This window comes from Phyllobates terribilis, unplaced genomic scaffold, assembly GCF_046119375.1.
Source record: "Phyllobates terribilis strain yellow unplaced genomic scaffold, ASM4611937v1 Scaffold_4__5_contigs__length_816908805, whole genome shotgun sequence".
In the NCBI taxonomy this organism is placed as follows: Eukaryota; Metazoa; Chordata; class Amphibia; order Anura; family Dendrobatidae; genus Phyllobates; species Phyllobates terribilis.
Window position 1 is genome coordinate 326,399,058 of NW_027362764.1, and position 20,275 is coordinate 326,419,332.

The 20,275-nt window shown below is 45.4% G+C and overlaps 1 protein-coding gene across 7 annotated transcripts in view; it reads right to left on the reverse strand.

The window, feature by feature from the left end:
* The window catches only part of LOC141265383 (triple functional domain protein-like), a 1,868,493-nt gene that overhangs the window by 1,219,309 nt on the left and 628,909 nt on the right, over positions 1-20,275 (reverse strand). For all 7 annotated transcript variants that reach the window (XM_073678400.1, XM_073678401.1, XM_073678399.1 and 4 more), the window contains one exon: positions 4,939-5,108. In XM_073678400.1, coding sequence (XP_073534501.1) covers positions 4,939-5,108 — 170 coding nt within the window. The remainder of the gene's footprint in view (positions 1-4,938; positions 5,109-20,275) is intronic.

Consider the following 20,275-nt stretch of genomic DNA (forward strand, 5'->3'; position numbering starts at 1 on the left):
GTATATGTTCCATTTTATTAGTCTCTATAGTTACTGTTAGTTTCCAACGTTTCCTGCAGTAATTGGGAATGCCAAGGGTTAAATGACATCACTAAATGGCTATTCTCCCTATGGGTCAATGTCCCTATAAATGGCTACTTCCCTCTCTTGCCTGTAAACCCCTCCTGAGGAAGACAACAGGCCGCTGTCGAAACGCGTAGTGATTGTGTAATAAACAGGTCTGTATAACATCTCCTCTCTGAGAGTCTCCTTGGTTGGATTGCTGCTAAAAGGAAGAAAAAAAAAACTCTTTAAATATTCTTCCTTAGCGAGTGTGAACGGAGCCTAAGTGCAAATGGAAGTAAATGTGTGACTTGTGATTCAGTGACTTTGGATTCAGGGAGTTTGGAAGGGAGGAATTTGGACTGAATTGCTGTCTGTATTTTATTAATTCTTTACAATTTGTTTTACCTAACATTTCTGTCTAGTGCAATCCCCATTAGGAAATGAGCTCCATTATTGGCAATGCTATCCAGTGTACAACTTGCCACATGTTCGCAATCCTTGAACAGTCAGCCGTGGGTGCATACTGCTGTGCGAGATGTGTGCACGTTGTGCGTTTGTAAGCCCAGGTACTGGATCTAAATGAGCAGCTGGCAACACTGAGATCCATACACAATATGTAAAGGAGTCTGCTGCTCACTGGGGTAGATGTGGGGGAGGGTAGTAGTATGGAGCTGCTGGACAGTGTGGCAGCTAGTTGGGTGACAATTAGAAGGGGGGGTAGAGAAAAGAGTGCGAAGGAGGCTAGTCCTGATCTAGCACACCCCAATAAGTTTGCAAAGTTGGCAGATGAGGAGGGTGTCAGTAAAGGGGTAGCACTGCTGCAGCAAGGCATGTCCTCTGAAAGCCGGAGGAGTGTCAGCTCCAGTAAGGGGAGAAATGGGAGAGCAGGCCAGGCAGGTGCTGGTAGTGAGGGACTCAATTATTAGGGGAACAGATAGGGCAATCTGTCACAAAGACAGGGATCGGCGAACATGGTGGGGATATCTGAGACATGGCTGGACGAGAGCCATGACTGGGCAGTTAATTCACAGGGCTACAGTCTGTTCAGAAATGATCTTACAAATAAGCAAGGGAGGGGGGGTGTGTGTTTATATGTAAACCCATCTTGTGTGAAAATATATGTGAATCTAATGAAAATGTACAGTCCCTGGGGGGGGGGGATAAGGGGAGGGGGAAAAATAATAAATTACTGATAGGGGTTTGTTATAAGTCTCCAAAAATAATGCAAGCGGAGAATATCCTCATAAAGCAAATAGATGAAGCAGCGACTCAAGGAGAAGTCATTATTATGGGGGACTTCAACTATCCTGAAATACAGTACAGACCAAAAGTTTGGACACACCTTCTCATTTACAGATTTTTCTGTATTTTCATGACTATGAAAATTGTACATTCACACTGAAGGCATCAAAACTATGAATTAACACATGTGGAATTATATACTTAACAAAAAAGTGTGAAACAACTGAAAATAAGTCTTATATTCTAGGTTCTTAAAAGTAGCAACCTTTTGCTTTGATGACTGCTTTGCACACTCTTGGCATTCTCTTTTTGAGCTTCAAGTGGTAGTCACCGGAAATGGTCTTCCAACAATCTTGAAGGAGTTCCCAGAGATGCTTAGCACTTGCTGGCCCTTTTGCCTTCACTCTGTGGTCCAGCTCACCCCAAACCACCTCGATTGGGTTCAGTTCTGGTGACTGTGGAGGCCAGGTCATCTGGCGTAGCACCCCATCACTCTCCTTCTTGGTCAAATAGCCCTTACACAGCCTGGAGGTGTGTTTGGGGTCAATGTCCTGTTGAAAAATAAATGATGGTCCAACTAAACGCAAACCGGATGGAATAGCATGCCGCTGCAAGATGCTGTGGTAGCCATGCTGGTTCAGTATGCCTTCAATTTTGAATAAACAGTGTCACTAGCAAAGCACCCCCACAACATCACACCTCCTCCTCCATGCTTCACGGTGGGAACCAGGCATGTAGAGTCCATCCGCTCACCTTTTCTGCGTCGCACAAAGGCACGGTGGCTGGAACCAAAGTTCTCAAATTTAGACTCATCAGACCAAAGCACAGATTTCCACTGGTCTAATGTCCATTCCTTGTGTTCTTTAGCCCAAACAAGTCTCTTCTGCTTGTTGCCTGTCCTTAGCAATGGTTTCCTAGCAGCTATTTTACCATGATGGCCTGCTGCACAAAGTCTCCTCTTAACAGATGTTGTAGATATGTCTCTGCTGCTAGAACTCTGTGTGGCATTGACCTGGTCTCTAATCTGAGCTGCTGTTAACCTGTGATTTCAGAGGCTGGTGACTCGGATAAACTTATCCTCAGAAACAGAGGTGACTCTTGGTCTTCCTTTCCTGGGGCGGTCCTCATGTGAGCCAGTTTCTTTGTAGCGCTTGATGGTTTTTGCAACTGCACTTGGGGACACTTTCAAAGTTTGCCAAATTTTTTGGACTGACTGACCTTCATTTCTTAAAGTAATGATGGCCACTCGTTTTTCTTTACTTAGCTGCTTTTTTCTTGCCATAATACAAATTCTATTCAGTAGGACTATCAGCTGTGTATCCACCTGACTTCTGCACACACAACTGATGGTCCCAACCCCATTTATAAGGAAAGAAATCCCACTTATTAAACCTGACAGGACACACCTGTGAAGTGAAAACCATTTCCGGTGACTACCTCTTGAAGCTCATCAAGAGAATGCCAAGAATGTGCAAAGCAGTCATCAAAGCAAAAGGTGGCTACTTTGAAGAACCAAGAATATAAGACATATTTTCAGTTGTTTCACACATTTTTGTTAAGTATATAATTCCACATGTGTTAATTCATAGTTTTGATGCCTTCAGTGTGAATGTACAATTTTCAAAATCATGAAAATACAGAAAAATCTTTAAATGAGAAGGCGTGTCCAAACTTTTGGTCTGTACTGTATATATATTTTTTTAAACTGGAGTTCCCCTGTTTATTTGATAACCAACCAGGCAAAACTGACATCTGCGGGCTGCAACCCTCAGCTGTCACTTTTAGCAAGGCTGATCATCAAGAATAGAGGGGTCTCCATGCTGTTTTTTAAATTATTTGAATACATTTTTGACAACCATCTAAGCTTAAGCAGACAGCTGGGGGCTAGTATTCTCAGGCTGGTAAGGGGCCATGGATATTGCCTACAAATAGCAGCCTGCAGACGCCCCAGAAAAGGAGCATCTACAGATGCGTCAATTCTGGCGTTTTGCCTGGCTCTCTCCACTACCATGTGGTGGTGGCAAGTAGAGTAATAGTTGTAGGGTTGATGTCACCTTTGTATTGTCCGGTGACATCAACCCCACAGGTTAGTAATGGAGAGGCCCCTCCATTACTAATCCTATAGTTATATTGTAAATAAAACACAAACACCCAGAATAAAGTCTTGTATTTGAAATAAAACACACTCAGTTTTACTTTTTTATTAAAAAATTAACACTGTTATACTCACCCAACATCTAATCCCTGATGCCCTTGTCTCCTGTAAGAAAACTAAAATAAAAAAACAACAATATCCCTAACCTGTCCGAAGTTCTGTTCTCGCAGTTGTCACGGGTGTAAATTATTTATTTAAATAATTAAAAAACAGTCATGGGGACCCCTCTATTCTTGATAACCAGCCTTGCTAAAGCTGACAGCTGAGGGTTGCAGCCTGCAGCTCTCAGTTTTGCCTGACTAGTTATCCAAAATACAGGGGAATTCACAGCATTTTTTTTTTTAATTATTTATTCATAGCACAGTCACCGGCAGATGAATACTCTCATCAGCCGCACCTGCTCGTGCTGTTATCTGCGACAGCAGGCGTAGGCTGATAGGTGTAGTAGTCCCATCTGCTGACGCCTGTGACCAGAGGTAAACTTTTTACCTCTGGTCACATCTGTGGGCTAACGCCGTCATCTGACAGTGTGGGAACAGCGGCGCTCTGACCTGTATTATTCTTACGGCTGATCACACGCAGTGTTTGCCGTGCTGTCATACACATGACAACGTGGAAAACAACCGATGTTCGGACTCCCATTCCCATGCTGTCATCTGACAGAGTGGAAACCGCAGTTCTCTGATCGGCGGTAACGATCTTACCGCCGATTAGAGGCAGTGTTTGCCGAGCTGTCAAGGGTCCTTGTTTTGGATCGAATATTGATCTGGTACCCGAACCCAAACTTTTAATAAACTGTTCGGATGAACCAGCCGGACTAGCACAGTCAGCAGTTCGCCCATCACTAGTTTTGTCCATTTAGACAGCAGCATTCTAGGGCTGGATGCAGGGTTGGGGTGATTTAACTATATAATAAAACCAGGTTCATGCCTCCTAAGATAAATAATAGAAATGTAGAAAACCATATACTCCTTCACCTGTAGAACATTATTAATAGATCACTTTTACTGTTAAGTGACCGCCGTGAAATCATTACTATTTTTTTTTTGTTTTTTTATATACAATTCTACCACATGCAGTTTTTTCATATTTTTCAACCACGGTAAATCGTAAAGTGAATATTATCATTTAAACTTGCTCCTCCAAAAAACAAGCTATATTGCAGCACTGCGAAAAGAAATATAGCAAAATGTTGTGGCTCTTGAAAGCCAAGGAAGTAAAATTAAAGACAATTAAATAAAATAAAAAGAGAAGGAGAGGAGAAAATGTAACACTGAAAGATAATCTAACAGGAAGGAAGTACATGGAAAAAAAGATTTTTGGCATTGTCCTCAAAAGCAAAAAGTCCAATGGTAGTAGAAGTGCTTACATTAATTTCATTTTGTCAGTAAAAAAAATAAAAAATAAAACTTTTTTCTATTCCTAAAACACATATAAAATAAAATATTTCTTAGTGCATCGATAAAAATGCTATAAAACAAATGTATGTTAATTACCTTAACTGTTGGATAAGCTCTTCACCTTCTTTAATTATATTGACTGTAAACTGGAGAGTTGTTTGTTGTTGTTGTCCAAACCGCTTTATTAAGTCCTGAACAGCTTCGACTGACTCTGCATAGACATCATCCAGAAGTTCCTTTTGTAAGTCCTCCATCCAGGTCCACAACTAGAATAAATAGAAAATATAATTTTCTTCTAAATTAAGCTGTGACAAAGCATTGGTAAAAGATTTTTAATAATTATATTAATGGCAAAAAAGAACATAACCTTTTGGACACGAGCACATAAGTACATACCTGTAGGCTTTGGACAGGGAGGAATAATATTGTGATAATATATGATGTTTTATACCACAGATTTTTGTGAAAAACTAAAAGACACACAAAAATAACACATGGGCATTTGTCTATGGTTAAATATTTAGGATGATTGTGAAACTGATCACAGATACATTAGTGCATGCCTAAGACTCTGCAGAATATTAAGAATCCATAGGTTTTACATTACAAATGTAGGTTCCAGATATCCTCATCATGTCTCCAATGCTATAGACGTTATTACTTCCACTGAAATTACGGCAAAAAAAAAAATGGACTTCAATTTTATAGAAACAGTGACCCTTCGTCCATATAGCAAAATATATTGTTAGGCCCCCTTCACACGTCCTGATTTTTCTGGTACTGGTGTTATCAGGGTTGCATGTCCATGTGAATTACTTGTGGTACATGTGCGGCATCCGTGTGCCGTCCGTGTGACATGTACCGGAAGAGAATGCAGAACAGAAATTACAGTGTTCAGGTGTTAAAGATGTGCAAAGATATAGATAGATATGGGGTAAATAGATGATATCTGCGAAATATATAATTAGACATATAATTAGTGTCTTGCGTGTGTAGTTTACTGTACATTAACCCCCTTTCTGACATTATACGTGATAAAACGTCACTTAGACTTGATCCTTATGGATCAGGTACATATTATTACAACATGGCGATCGCGCCTGCACAGAGGGCTGCCACCCGACACTCAGTGCCAGGAGCGGTGCACTTTAACCCCCTAAATGCTGTGATAGCAGCAGTTAGTGCGCGAGTAGAGGGACAAAAGCCCCTCTGCTCTTGGATCGGAGACAACACGATGTCATCACGTTGTTCCAATCATTGCCATGGTGACATCAGGCACCAGCAGGTTAGTTTGATCATCCGCAGTGCATGATCAAACTAACTTGTGTCAGAGCATAACTGACAGTTATGAGGTATAACAGTGATCTTGCACTGCTATACCTTAAAACTGCGATCAGCATGCAAAAAAGTGAAAGTCTCATAGAGGGACGAAGTAAAAAAAAGTTGTAAAAATATATTTTTTTTAAATGAAAAATATAATAAAAAAATATATATACAGTACGCATAAATAAATTTTATTATGAAAAAAAATAAGTACACATATTTGGTATCACCGCGTCCGAAACAACCTGACCTATGAAACCGAGCCACAAGTTAACCCATTTAGTGAACACAGTATAAAAAAACAAAAAAAAACAATGCAAAAAGCGGTGCATTATCATCATACCACCAAACAAAAAGTAGAATAAAAAGCAATAAAAAAGACGATTGTAAATAAAAACGCTGAAAAGATCATCTTGTCCCACAAAAAACAAGCTGTCATACAGCTCCATCAGCCGAAGAATAAACAAGTTATAGCTCTCAGAAAAAAGCGATGCAAAAAAATATAAGCGCCAAAACATAAAAAAACTATATAAATGTGGTATCGCTGTAATCGTACTGACCGAAAGAATAAAGCTGCCTTATCAATTTTACCACAAGCAGAACGGCATAAAAAAATCCTGAATTGTTGGTTTTTGTTTATTCTGTCTCCCAAAAATCGGAATAGAAAGCGATCAAAAAATGTCACGTGCCCGAAAATGGTACATAACTCTGTTGGCCAAAATCTGGAAAAATTATAGCTCTCAAAATATGGCGATGCAAAAACTAGTCTTTACAAAAAAAAATGTTTTTTAGGGTGTGACACCTGACAAACATAAAAACACAATATAAATCTGGCATTGTTCAATCGCACCGACCAAAAGAATAAAGTCATCTAATCACTTATACCACATGAGGAATGGCGCAAAAAATAAGTACAACCAATTCTTCACCTGCTGCTAATTTGATCATTCTGCCTCCCAAAGATCGCAGTATAGCTCGGCTCAGATTTACCCTGCACTCTGCGCTGAGCGCTTACACCGGGGTTTTCGTGTCAATCTCTTAAAATAAGTGACGCACAACCCCCGATGGAAGATTCCGTGTAATAAGGCACATGGAGGCACTGTGAACGCCGTCTGGCCTGTGATCCCACGGTGTCCATCTTTTTATTAGGCGTACATAAAAATGCCGTCAGACACATTTTTGTGAACCACTGAAAAAAAGGACACAGCTAAATAGAGGCCAGACAGAGCTCAGAGTAAGGCTGGTTTCACATGATCATAAGATCACCTGTGTGTAGCAGAATTGTTCACTTGCCATGAGCTCCAACCTCTGGGCAGCGCTCATAGGATCCTGGCAATGACACCCACAGGGGTCGCCTGCAGACCCAGGGTTCTCATGGCAACTCATCGGCAACCCGTGGCCATGTGACACAGGCACCGATAAGCGGGACTTATGACTTCCTTACGCCGCGGCCTTGTTAAATGCCGCTGTCAGAAATTGACAGCGGAATTTAACATGTTAACAGCCACGGATGGATTGCAACTGTTAGAACACATGACAGCTGTACAGATCATGTACCCGGAAATGAAAGGGCTCATTGCCGATGCTCGCACTGAAGGGAGAGACATGACATATGCCGTACATGTTTGGCACATGTCGGAAAGGGGTTAAAACTGATATTTCATATCTACATCTGGAGAAAAGACGGATTTTGGTAAGAACTTACCTGTAAAATCCTTTTCAGCGAAGGAAGGAAGGGAGACACAGATTCTCTACTTCGTGGGTAGGCGGAGCCCCATAGGATAGTCACCTCAGATTGGAAAATGACGACCGGCCCCTCCAGTATATAGGCTCCTCCTACTCCCATGTTCATCAGTCCGTACACAAGCTAAGGAAGAGCAGACCAACCAGCAGAACAACATATCCCCTTCTGAAATTTCAGAAATGAGAGAAAACAGGTTATGTAATAGAAACACACAGTCTTAGGCATACCCCATTGGACCTGACAACTGTGTAGAGCTGGCGAAACTGGAAGGAGAGCCGTAGAGCGCTAAACCCAGTCCAGAAGATCGACATCAGGAAGGAGACGCGCTGCATCTAGAAACACAACAACACACTTCTGCCCTGGGAGGGTGCTGTGTCTCCCTTCCTTCCTTCGCTGAAAAGGATTTTACAGTTAAGTTCTTACCAAAATCCGTCTTTCAGCAGCAGAAGGGAAGGAAGGGAGACACAGATTCTCTACTTTGTGGGACGTCCTAAAGCAGTACCTACTTAAGGGTGGGAAATAGAGGCAGAAGCTTCCATACCCCAAAACTTAGGCAAGAGCGCAAACCGCGCTAAATAATGGAAAACTAAATAAAGGGATAACTTAAATTACCGCCGCCTGCAGGACCCTGCATCCAGGGGCGGCATCGGCTGAAGCACTTACGTCCACCTTATAAAACTTAGTAAAGGTGTGAACGGAGCGCCAGGGGGCCGCCCGGCAGAGCTGCGCCGCCGAGGCCCCCTGACGAAAAGCCCACGATGAGCCAATGGCTCTCGTGGAATGAGCTTTAACTTTAACCGGACAAGGCTCGCCCTTGAGCCGGTACGCTTCCAGGATAGCTGAACGGATCCACCGAGCTATCGTGTCTTTGGAAGCACGTTGACCACGCCGACGACCTGCCGGAATTACAAAAAGAGAGTCCGACTTCCGAAAACCTTGAGTGATCGTAAGATAGAACTTCAATGCCCGCACTAAGTCCAACGAGTGCAAGGCCGGCTCCCTTGGATTCTTAGGTCCTGGACAAAGCGAAGGCAACACAATGTCCTGATTAATGTGGAATTGTGACACTACCTTAGGCAAAAAATCTTCACGAGTACGAAGCACCACGCGATCCGGAAAAAATTCCAGAAAAGGAGGTAAGCAAGAAAGTGCTGCCAATTCCGATACCCTTCTCAAAGAGGTGACTGCCACCAAGAAGTCCACCTTCCAAGAAAGTAGTAAAAGTTTAGCAGAATCCATAGGCTCAAAAGGCCTATGCTGAAGGGCTTCCAGGACTAGATTAAGCCGCCATGGAGCCACAACTGCCCTCCGTGGCGGAAACTGACGTGCGACTCCGCGAAAAAAAGAACGAACATCCCTGCGAGAGGCAATAGCCTTCCTAAAAAGTGCGGAAAGAGCAGAAGCCTGTCCCCGCACCGTACTTACTGCCAAACCCCTGGCCAGACTAGATTGCAGAAAGGCCAAGAAGTTGGGGATGGAAAAAACCCTCGGGTTTCTTGAGGATCCAGAACACCATGAATAGAAAGACTCCCAAGTTCTGTGATAAATCCTGGACGTAGCTGGACTCCGGGCCGCCCGCAAGGTAGCAATGACCTCGGGCGAAAAACCGCGATGGGTCAAGATCTCGGTCTCAAGAGCCACGCCGTCAAACGAAGGGACCTCAGGTCCGGATGACGAATGGGCCCCTGAGTGAGCAAGTCCGGGCGAAGGGGCAGCGGAAACGGAGGTGCCGCCTGAAGAGACACCAGCGTCGAATACCATGTCCTCCGCGGCCAGTCTGGTGCTATCAGAATTATTGATACCCCTTCGAGTTTGATCCGTCGGATCACCAGAGGCAGTAAGGATATCGGCGGAAACGCATAGATCAGCTTGAACTGACCCCACGGGGCCACTAAAGCATCCACCGCCTCCGGGTCCCTGTACCTGGACATGAACGTCGGAACCCTGGCGTTCAGCCTGGATGCCATCAAGTCCACCTGAGGAGTCCTCCAACGGGAACACAGCAGAGAAAACACTTCTGGATGGAGACTCCATTCCCCAGGGTCCACTTGCTCGCGACTGAGGAAGTCCGCCGAGATATTCAACACTCCTGGAATGTGAATTGCAGAAATTGCTGGAACTTTGGACTCGGCCCAGACCAGGATCCGAGAGACCTCCGACATGAGACTGGAACTCCTCGTCCCGCCTTGGTGGTTGATGTACGCGACAGCCGTAGCGTTGTCCGACTGGATCAGGACCGGTAGACCGCTTAATAAGACCGTCCAATGTTGGAGGCAAAGAAATATTGCTCTCAACTCCAAAATGTTGATCGGGAGAGACGACTCCTTTGGCGACCAGACCCCCTGAATCCAGAGGTCGTTCCAAACTCCCCCCCAGCCTGTCCGGCTGGCATCGGTTGTCACCACCGACCATCTCGGGGGAAGGAAGGATTTCCCCACGGATAGAGTCTCCGGACGTAACCACCATCCAAGAGACTCTCGCACCCTGCGGGAGATAATGACCGAGCGATCCAGAGAAGTTAGCGATCGATCCCAATGGGTCAGAATAAGGTTTTGGAGATCCCGGGAATGAAATTGTGCAAACGGTACTGCTTGCATAGTTGCCACCATTTGACCCAGAAGGCGCATGCATTCCCGAAGGGACATTGACAGCGCCGACCTCATAGCCTGGACCAGAAGACGAAGGTTCGTCTGTTTGACAGGAGGCAGGGACACAACTGCCCGAACTGTATCGAACTGCATCCCCAGGAAAAGAATGGACTGTGCTGGCTCCAATGACGATTTCTTCCAATTGATCAGCCACCCGAAGTCCATCAGGTACTGAAGGGAGAGATCGCGAGCCGTTATTGCCTCCTCTGCTGTGGGTGACACTATGAACAGGTCGTCCAGGTAGGGGAGGATCGTAACCCCCTGTCTTCGAAGAAGCGCCATGAGAGGAGCCAGAATTTTTGTAAAAACCCTGGGAGCTGAGGCCAACCCGAAGGGTAGGGCCACAAACTGGTAATGGGCTTGACCTATAGCGAAACGCAAGAAACGCTGGTGAGCCCTGCCGATAGGGATATGCAAATAGGCGTCGCGGATGTCTATCGACACCAAGAAATCGTACTGCGACAGGGTCGCTATCACCGATCGGAGAGACTGCATGCGGAACTTCCGTGTCTGGACGTAAATATTCAAATCCCTGAGATCCAGCACCGGACGAAACTTGTCCTCCTTTTTGGGGACCACAAAAAGGTTGGAATAAAAACCCTTTCCCTGGTCTTCCGGAGGAACCTGAACCACCACACCCTGCTGTAGGAGAGAGTCGACCTCCTGAAACAGTGCGGCAGCCAGTCTTGGCACGGACGGAATGCCCGTCAGACGAAACCTGTCTGGAGGTAGAGAATGAAACTCTATGAAATAGCCTGCCGACATAACCCGTGTCACCCAGGCATCTGCTATGTGGGCTGCCCAGATCGACCTGAATTGTAGCAGACGACCTCCCACCCGAGAGCCCTCGGGGGGATCCCTGGCGTCAGTCAGCCTTAGCGGACTTTTTATCAACCTCCCGTCTGTCCTGACGGGACCGTTGCTTCCAGGGAGTACGAGATTTCTGGGCGGATCTGCCGGAGGATGAGGGACGACCCAATCTCCAAGAAGGCTGACTGAATCGTCCCCTGGCCCGAAAGGACCGAAGACCTCTGCCGGGCCCTGTCCTGCTGGCTGTGGATGCCACTGCCTTTTTCCCAGGCAGAGTAACATCCTTAGCTTTAGCTTTGGCAATTAGTTCCGAAAGATCTGAACCAAAGAGCTGACCGCCCTTATATGCCAGACTAAGTAATCCCTGTTTAGATACCGCATCTCCGGTCCACTGTTTAAGCCACAGAGCTCTTCTAATCGTGACTGCCGAAGCCTGAGCCCTGAATAGAATTGAAGCAGTGTCCAGTACTGCATCTCTGCCATAACACATAGCTTCTTCCATTCGCTGAAAAAGCTTTTCCACTTCTAAACGCGAAGTCCCATCCTGCCACGCCGCACGCAGCTGATCCAACCACCGCAGAGAAGCCTCACCGGCCCACATGGCCCCCAAGGCCGCTTGGAAACCATGACCTTCGGCTTCATAGATGAATTTCGCCACTGACTCCGATCTTCTGTCCAAAGGATCCTGAAGATTGGCTCTCCCTTTAACAGGAAGCAGGGAAGACTTGGTCAGCTGAGACAGATATATCCACCTCAGGAGAGGGAACCCAATTAATAACCATCTCCTTGGCACAGGGATATAGGGCATCAAAAAAACGCGTTCCTCGGAAGCGTTTATCCGGACACTGACGCTCCTTCTCCACCGCTTCGTTAAGTTCCTCATGCGCAGGTAATGTAGAACGAACACGGCGCGTCTTCTGATACAGACGGGCCGACCTAGACGGTCTTGTCGGCTCTTCAGACAGCTCTAACACTTCCCACATGTCCTTAATAAGCCCATCTACACAACCTGAAAGAGAAACAGAGCGATCCTGTTGATCCTCCTCTTCGGACTCAGAAATTTCATCAACCGAATCTGTTGGTGAATCCGAAGTCTCTGATGCGCTCTGCGAGGGAGACAACGCCACCATAGTCTTGTGGCGCTTTTTACTTCGTGGCATTGGGTGTGATCTAGCTGACACCCACTGTCCCAGGAGACTAGAGAGACTATCAATGGAGCGAGTGAGCGCCTCCACTTTAACATCACTGAGCGTTGAACTTGATGTAGTAGAAGGCCTGAGTGTATCAGAGGCGTGCGACTGAACCTGAAACGGATCAGGAGACCGATCCGCACTCCCAGGCCCCTGATCCGACATGCCACCCACACCAGATGCCAGGATGTACAACAAGGATGGCAAAAAAAGTGTAAAAGCTGCACAGCCTGTTTTCAAAACTCACTCTTTTTTTTTTTTTTTATATATATGCGTCAGGCTCTGAGGGGTTAAGCTCACCCTTAGAAAAGAGCTACCCCAGAAAGCCGAGCAAAAATCAATAGGGGGAAACTCCCTTAAACACCATGTGTTTCCCCTAAAGTTCCACTTTTTCAGAAGGGGTTAACATCACAGCAACTATAATACTACGCTGCCTAAAAGGTCAGTGAAGTAAATAGCTTTAGGAGAGAAAGCGGCAGTGCTCACGAGGACTCCAAATAGGTAGCCGAAGTGACAGCACTGACAAAGAACCCCTGCCAGAGGCAGAGGGGGTACTGCGGCGACCGCTCCTCCTGAGTGTGTCGCTTTTCTTTTTTTTTTTTATATATATGCGTCAGGCTCTGAAGGGTTAAAGCTCACTCTTAGAAAAGAGCTACCCCAGAAATGCCGAGCAAAAAATCAAAGGGAGAAATTCCCTTAAACACCATGTGTTTCCCCTAAAGCTCCACTTGTTCAGAAGGGGTTAACATCACAGCAACTATAATACTACGCTGCCTAAAAAGGTCAGTGGAGTAAATAGCTTTAGGAGGGAAAGCGGCAGTGCTCACGAGGACTCCTAATAGGTAGCCGAAGTGACAGCACTGACAACGAACCTCTGCCAGAGGCAGAGGGGACTCACCGGTACTGTGGCGACCGCTCCTTCTGAGTGTGTGGACGGACGGGGAGCAGAGAGCAGGAGATGCCGCTGGACGCCGGAGGGAGAAGCAGGAACTGCCAGCGCGTGCTCAACCAAGCACTTCCTGTCTAAGTAAAGACAGCAGGAAGCCAGGAGACGCTAAGCCACGCCCCACTAGGCCACGCCCGCTAGGCCACGCCCCCGCTAGGCCACGCCCCCCACCAAAGCCCGCGCTTATTCAAAAAACGAGGGCAGAAAACTTCCTACCTCTATGAAGCAAGTCAATAAAAGCAAGGAAACGCGCGCAAATACAGGGAGCTTCCTGCCTCAATGAAGGCAGGAAGCAAAAACGAAAAAGCATGCGCAAATAAAAAATAAAAATTACTGGCCTCCGTCTCTGCTCCCCAGTCAAGGAGGCGTCTGAAATAGACAAGAAACAAACAGGCAGTACACTTGCCGTAGCCGTCAAAGATACTCTTTAGACCAAAGAGCACTTACCCGGCTGAACGCCACAGGGATCCTCAGGGATGTGTGGCGCCATGGCCCTTTGCTCCCCCCTATGGCAGAGCACGCAGGGACCCTCTCAGATGTGTGGTGTGCGCCTCCGCCAGGGAGCGCCCTGTATCCCCCGGGGCCGGCAGGCATAAGTGGGAACCTCTTCAAGGGGTACACAGAGCTGCCAGGGGAGGGTCAGGGGTCTCAGCAGTGCCGAGACCCCTAGAGACCTCTAGACCACGGGGGGTCCAGGACTCGCTGGATATAAAATAACAAACTCTTCTGAGGAGCTGCCGAAGCAGCGACTATCCTCTGAGACCTCAGATAAAAAGACTGATGAACATGGGAGTAGGAGGAGCCTATATACTGGAGGGGCCGGTCGTCATTTTCCAATCTGAGGTGACTATCCTATGGGGCTCCGCCTACCCACGAAGTAGAGAATCTGTGTCTCCCTTCCTTCCCTTCTGCTGCTGAAAAACATAAATATGAGGCCATTTTTACAGAATCCCCGCAGAACCTGGATTCTCATCCCTCCAGCACCTCAAGATCACTTTCTACCTTCGAGCCTGTCACAGAGGAGGAAGTTACCAGGCTGCTTGCTTCTTCTCACTCTACAACACGCACCATTGACCCTATTTCCACACATTTCCTCCAGCCTCTGTCCTCAGTATCATTACCTACTGTGAGGAAGTGAGGGGGATCATATACGAGGGACGATATGTATCCCCCAGGATGCGCATAGAAGCATATTGAACCCTCTGGAGTGCACTGAAATCACAGACACAGCTGTGTTGCAGTGCAGAATAAAATTAAGTTTGGACTTGGTCAAGCTATTTGACCAAGGCAGATTTAGTAAAACACGGCATGGGCTTTTATTCTTGGAGTGGACTACAGCAAGGCAGTGGGGCATTCCACTCCCTCCAGCCGGGTCTTACAAGTGGCTCATGTCCACAGTTTTCAATTAAAAACCTGCAGCAAAGGTTTGGGTGTGTCAGTTTTGTGTTTGCAAGCTGCAGAGCAAGAGGCTCTGCAATACTGGCCTGTGTGACCTGAACACAGAACCCAGGAAGGCAAAATTCTGACACACCTCAGAGTGTTACAGCGGTGGAGTTGCCCACAGCAATGGATCTGGAAACAGACTGTACGTTGATGGCCTGGCTGTGATCCGGAGGATGACAATTACCGATACTTTGTGAGTTTCTGAAGAATAAAGACATTTGATTTGAACTTTTACTGGGTCACTGCCTCATCACCGCACAGTGTCAACACCGCTGTACTACACTACCTAACTAAAATATTTAACCACTCTTTCTTCTGGTATCTTTCCTTCTTCATTCAAACAAGCTATCATAATCCCTTTACTAAAACTATACTGCTAACTACAGACCTGTCTCTAATCTTCCCTTCATTTGTTAAAGATATACTAACAGGTAAATCTAATGGTCACTACTCCTTGCTGATTCTACTGGATCTCTTTGCAGCATTCAACACTGTGGATCACCAGCTCCTCACTATGCTCCACTCTATTGGCCTCAAGAACACGGTTCTCTCTGGTGTCTCCTCCTACCTATCTGACAGCTCCTTCCCTGTATCTTTTGCCAGCTATTACTAGTCTAATCTTCTCCTTACTGTTGTAGCTCCTAAGGGATCAGTCCTCCCTCCTCTACTCCCTATATAATGCACCTATTGGACAAACCATCAGCCAATTTGGTTTCCAGTATCATCTGGAAAGGACACCCAATTATACACCTTATCTCCTGACATTATCCTTACTTTAATACAAAATACCAGGGATTGTCTGCTGTCTCTAACACACTATCTGAAACTGAATCTCTACAAAACTGAACTTTTCATATTTCCTCTCTTTAGTAACCAATTTACATAATATTGCAATCTCTTTGGATGGTTCAACCATAACTCACAGGAAGCACAACCGCAGTCTTGGGGTTATGGTTGATTTAAAACTTTCCTTTATTCCCTATACCCAAAAGCGCCCAAAACGCTGCATTCTACATTGCAAGCACAGTGGATAAGATTTATAGAAATCCCATGCCCACTGCGCTTCTATTTAACACTGTGTAAGCTCACCCACGGTGCCAGTTTACGAGTCGCAGAATGTTAACTTTTGTAGCAGAGACACTAGTCTCCACTGTGCAGTTTCCCCAATAGCGAGTCATTAGATGCGGTAAATGCGAATAGTTCCATAAACACATGCAGATTTAAGTGTGTGATTAGAATTTCCAAAACGCTGGCATCATTCCTGATCGTGGGCACATACCCTTATGGGAAGCAATATACAGTTGTGCTCAAAAGTTTACATACCACGGCAGAATTTTTGCTTTCTTGGCCTTGTTTCAGAGAATATGACTGATAACAAAAAACGTTTTCTCCACTCATGGTTCTTGGTTGGGTGAAGCCATTTATTGTCAAAATGCTGTGTTTTCTCTTTTTAAATCTTAATGCACCAAAAACATCCAAATGACCTTGATCAAAAGTTCACATACCCCAGTTCTTAACAAAGTGTATTGCCCCCTCTAACATCAATGACAGCTTGAAGTCTTTTGTGGTAGTTGTGGATGAGGTTTTTTTATTTTCTCAGATGGTAAAGCTGCCCATTCTTCTTGGCAAAAGCATCCAGTTCCTGTAAATTCCTGGGCTGTCCAGCATGAACTGCGCGCTTGAGATCTCCCTAGAGTGGCTCCTGTATCCACCTTTGCTCTGTTCTACTCCTGGTGATTGTGGAAGTGGCTCCTCTTGTGTCAGCTCCCCCTGGTCCTGTCAGCAGTCCCACCAGAGGAGAGGGCAGGGAGGTGTCTGCTGGGACTGTGCTGCTGTGAGCAGGAGGAGCTGCAACTCATATTGTGGAACATCTTTATTTCCTCCAATATAAAGCAGTGTGTAATGTGTGTGCTGTCTGTGAGACCTGTATGTGTTTATATGAACATGTGTTGTCCTCCATACATGTGCTGTGTGTAATGTGTGTGTCTACTGAGCATTTGTTGTCCAGCATGTCTGTGCCATGTACGTGTGTGTGTGTGTAAGAGTAAGCCGTGTACCTGTGTCGTGTACGTGTGCATGCTGTGTACGTGTGTGTGCTGTGTACATATGTGTGTTTAAATATGTATGTTTATATATTTTATTGCATTATTCTAACTTGTATATATGTTAATAGTATATGTAGATGGCCAGGTATAGACACAGTGGTAGCGTGTGTGTGTGTGTGTGTGTGTAGCTTCCACATTTGTAAATCCCGGCTGCACAGAAGAGACCTCATAGGTGTAAACATATCGGTAATCATCCAATGAACGAGCAAAATGCTGATTATTTATTGGGTGATTGGTTTGTTTATTACCTGTACACTGACACTATATACAGACCTCCTGTGTATACCATCACTGGTGATCACTGTGGTACCTGTACACTGACACTATATACAGAGCTCTTGTGTATAATGTAACCGGTGGTGATAAGTGTTGTTCGTATTGTGGTTTTTATTAATGATCAGTATTGTAATATTTGGTCACTATATCATAATATGTGGTCCGGTTATGGTATGGCGGTATTTATCCCTGTATGTGGTATTATTCGGTTACTATGTGATGGTCATATGTGATATGGTCATGGTGTGGCAGTGTTTGTCCCTTGTATGTGGTATTATTCGATCACTAAGTGGTGATAATATATGGCCTGGTCATAGTGTGGTGGTATTTCTCCCTAGTGTGGTATTATTTGGTCACTATGTGATCTGGTCATGGTGTGATGTTATTTTCCACTTGTATGTGGAATAATAATCATTATATACTGACAATTTGTGGTCTGGTCATGGTGTGGCGATATTTCTGTCTTGTACAGTATGTGATATTATTCGGTCACTATGTGGTCTGGTTACGGTGTGATGGTATTTGTCCCTTGTATGTGGAAATTTTTGCCTCTATATGCTGGTAATATGTGGTCTGGTCAAGGTGTGGCAGTATTTCTCCCTTGTATTTGGTATTATTGCTCTTGATACAGTGGACTGTGTTGTGTATGGCAGTCAATGGTTTTCTCATATTAATTAGGAGAAGATTCTTTATCTCCATTAGTAATTAAATACTTGGAACAAGACGTACTTTCAGGTTATCTGGTAAAAACAAGTAATCACCTCTCCACAGGATAAGTGATCACTTATTGATTGGTGGGGGACTGACTGCTGGGACCCGCACTGATCGGCAGAATGTGGACTTTTATCCCCACAAGATTAGAGCGGCTGTGCGACTTGACCACTAATCAATTTATTCCCTCAGTGGCTGGGAGCGTTTTGTTTTGTTTTGTTTTGGAAGCCCAGAAAATATTGAATGTAGCTGTGGTCAGACATCCCACCAGCAGCTCCATTTTAAAATGGGGATAAAACTTACCAATTCTTCTGATCAGTTCATTTTCCAATGGTCGAACCCAAACGATCAATAAGTTATCACCTATCCTGCGGAGCCCATGGATCGGTGTGGTTTAACCAAAGAACCTCTTTAAATGCAAACTACCATAATTGTACATCCCAGTTATGGTGTGTGCACAGTAGATGTGCAGGAGTCGCCTGTGTTTTACAGTGGACGCTACAGTATAACAGTTGACACTGTGATGCAGGCTCGAGTCCCGGGTGAGACTTGATAACAGGAGTGAGGGTAAATGAAAAAATAATTTAATTTATGCACTTAAAAGAGCAGATCGGCCCCGAAACCAAGGAGTTGGAGCTACGGAGCGATGAAAACGTTGGAGAGAAGTAAATATAGAAGCCGGGTGAACAGCTGAGCCATGACGGGATGAGGGACAGTCGCGTGAAACACGGGACGATTGGGAGCTATGATTTTTTTTATATATATATATATATATATATATATATACACATAGTATATATACATAGCCCCTGAAAGGCCAGAAACAAGGAGTGGTCCTTCCTCCACTGAATAGTCAAGTCTATGTACTGTAGTAAAGCTCTTCTAACATCCAGATTGTGGAATCTAACCTCCCCGGGGTTTTTTGGGTTGCTGCAGAATGAGGGAAGCACAATCTCTTGATTACAGTGGAATCTGGACACTACTTTCAGAAGGTATGCTGGATCTGGACGTAGGATGACCCGGTCATCTTGAATTTGGGTGTACGGGGGATCAACAGAAAGGGCCTGCAGGTCACTCACCCTACGGGCTGATGTTAGGGCCACTAGGAGAATGGTTTTAAGGGTGAAGGTCTTTGGAGAGATAACCTGAAGGGGCTCAAATGGGTCGCCAGAGAGTGTGTTTAAGACCAAATTCAGTTCCCAGGGAGGAACTCTGAGAGCATGAACTGGTTTAGATCTGGAACAGGATTTAATGAGTCTAGAGACCCACCTGTTCCCGCTAGGTTGCAATTATAGAGCGCCCCTAAAGCGGACACCTGAACTTTAAGCATTCCTGTAGCCAACCCCAGGTCACGTCCCTTCTGCAAAAATTCTAGGACATCTTTAATTGGAGGTAAATCGGATAATGGGCAATCTATGAAATCCAGGAATTTTCCCCAGATTCTGCTATAAATCTTAGTTGTTATTGGCTTCCTACCACATAATAGGGTGGAAACTAGGCCCGGTGAAAAACCCCTATTACTCAGTAACATCCTCTCAAATTCCAAGCAGCCAGATGGAAACGTTTGGCTTGTACATGGAATACCGGCCCCTGGATGAGAAGATCCGGCATGTCCGGCAGGACCCAGGGATCCGAGACTGACATTAGATGAAGCAGGGAGAACCAGGGTCTTTTTGGCCAAAAAGGGTCTATTAGAATTATCCTTGCCCCCTCCTCTCGAATTTTCCTCACAACTGCCGGGATCATTACTATCGGTGGAAAAGCATAGGCCCTCCTGAACTTCCAGGATATCTGGAGAGCGTCTACAGCATAGGGATTCTCTGTCAGGTCTAGTTAACAGAATCTCTCCACCTTCCTTTTTGCCCTGGTGGCGAACAAATCTATGTCCGGTGACCCCCATAGTTGGATAATCTGCTGGAAGAATATCGGATTCAGGGCCCACTCTCCTTGTCTTAAAGTGTGGCGACTGAGAAAATCTGTCTTTGAATTTTCTACCCCCCGGATGTAAAGAGCACTGTGGGATGGGAGATGCTGTTCCACTAGTTGCAGGATTCTGTTTGCCACTACCATCCTCCCTGGTGATTTATATAAGCCACTGTTGTCCGATTATCGGACCTGACCTTGACATGGTGACCTTGAATGTGGGGAAGGAAGCCTATCAGGGATTTCTTCACTGCTCAAAGTTCTTTTAGGTTCGATGATGCCTCTATTTCGTGATGTAACCAGTGCCCCTGAAC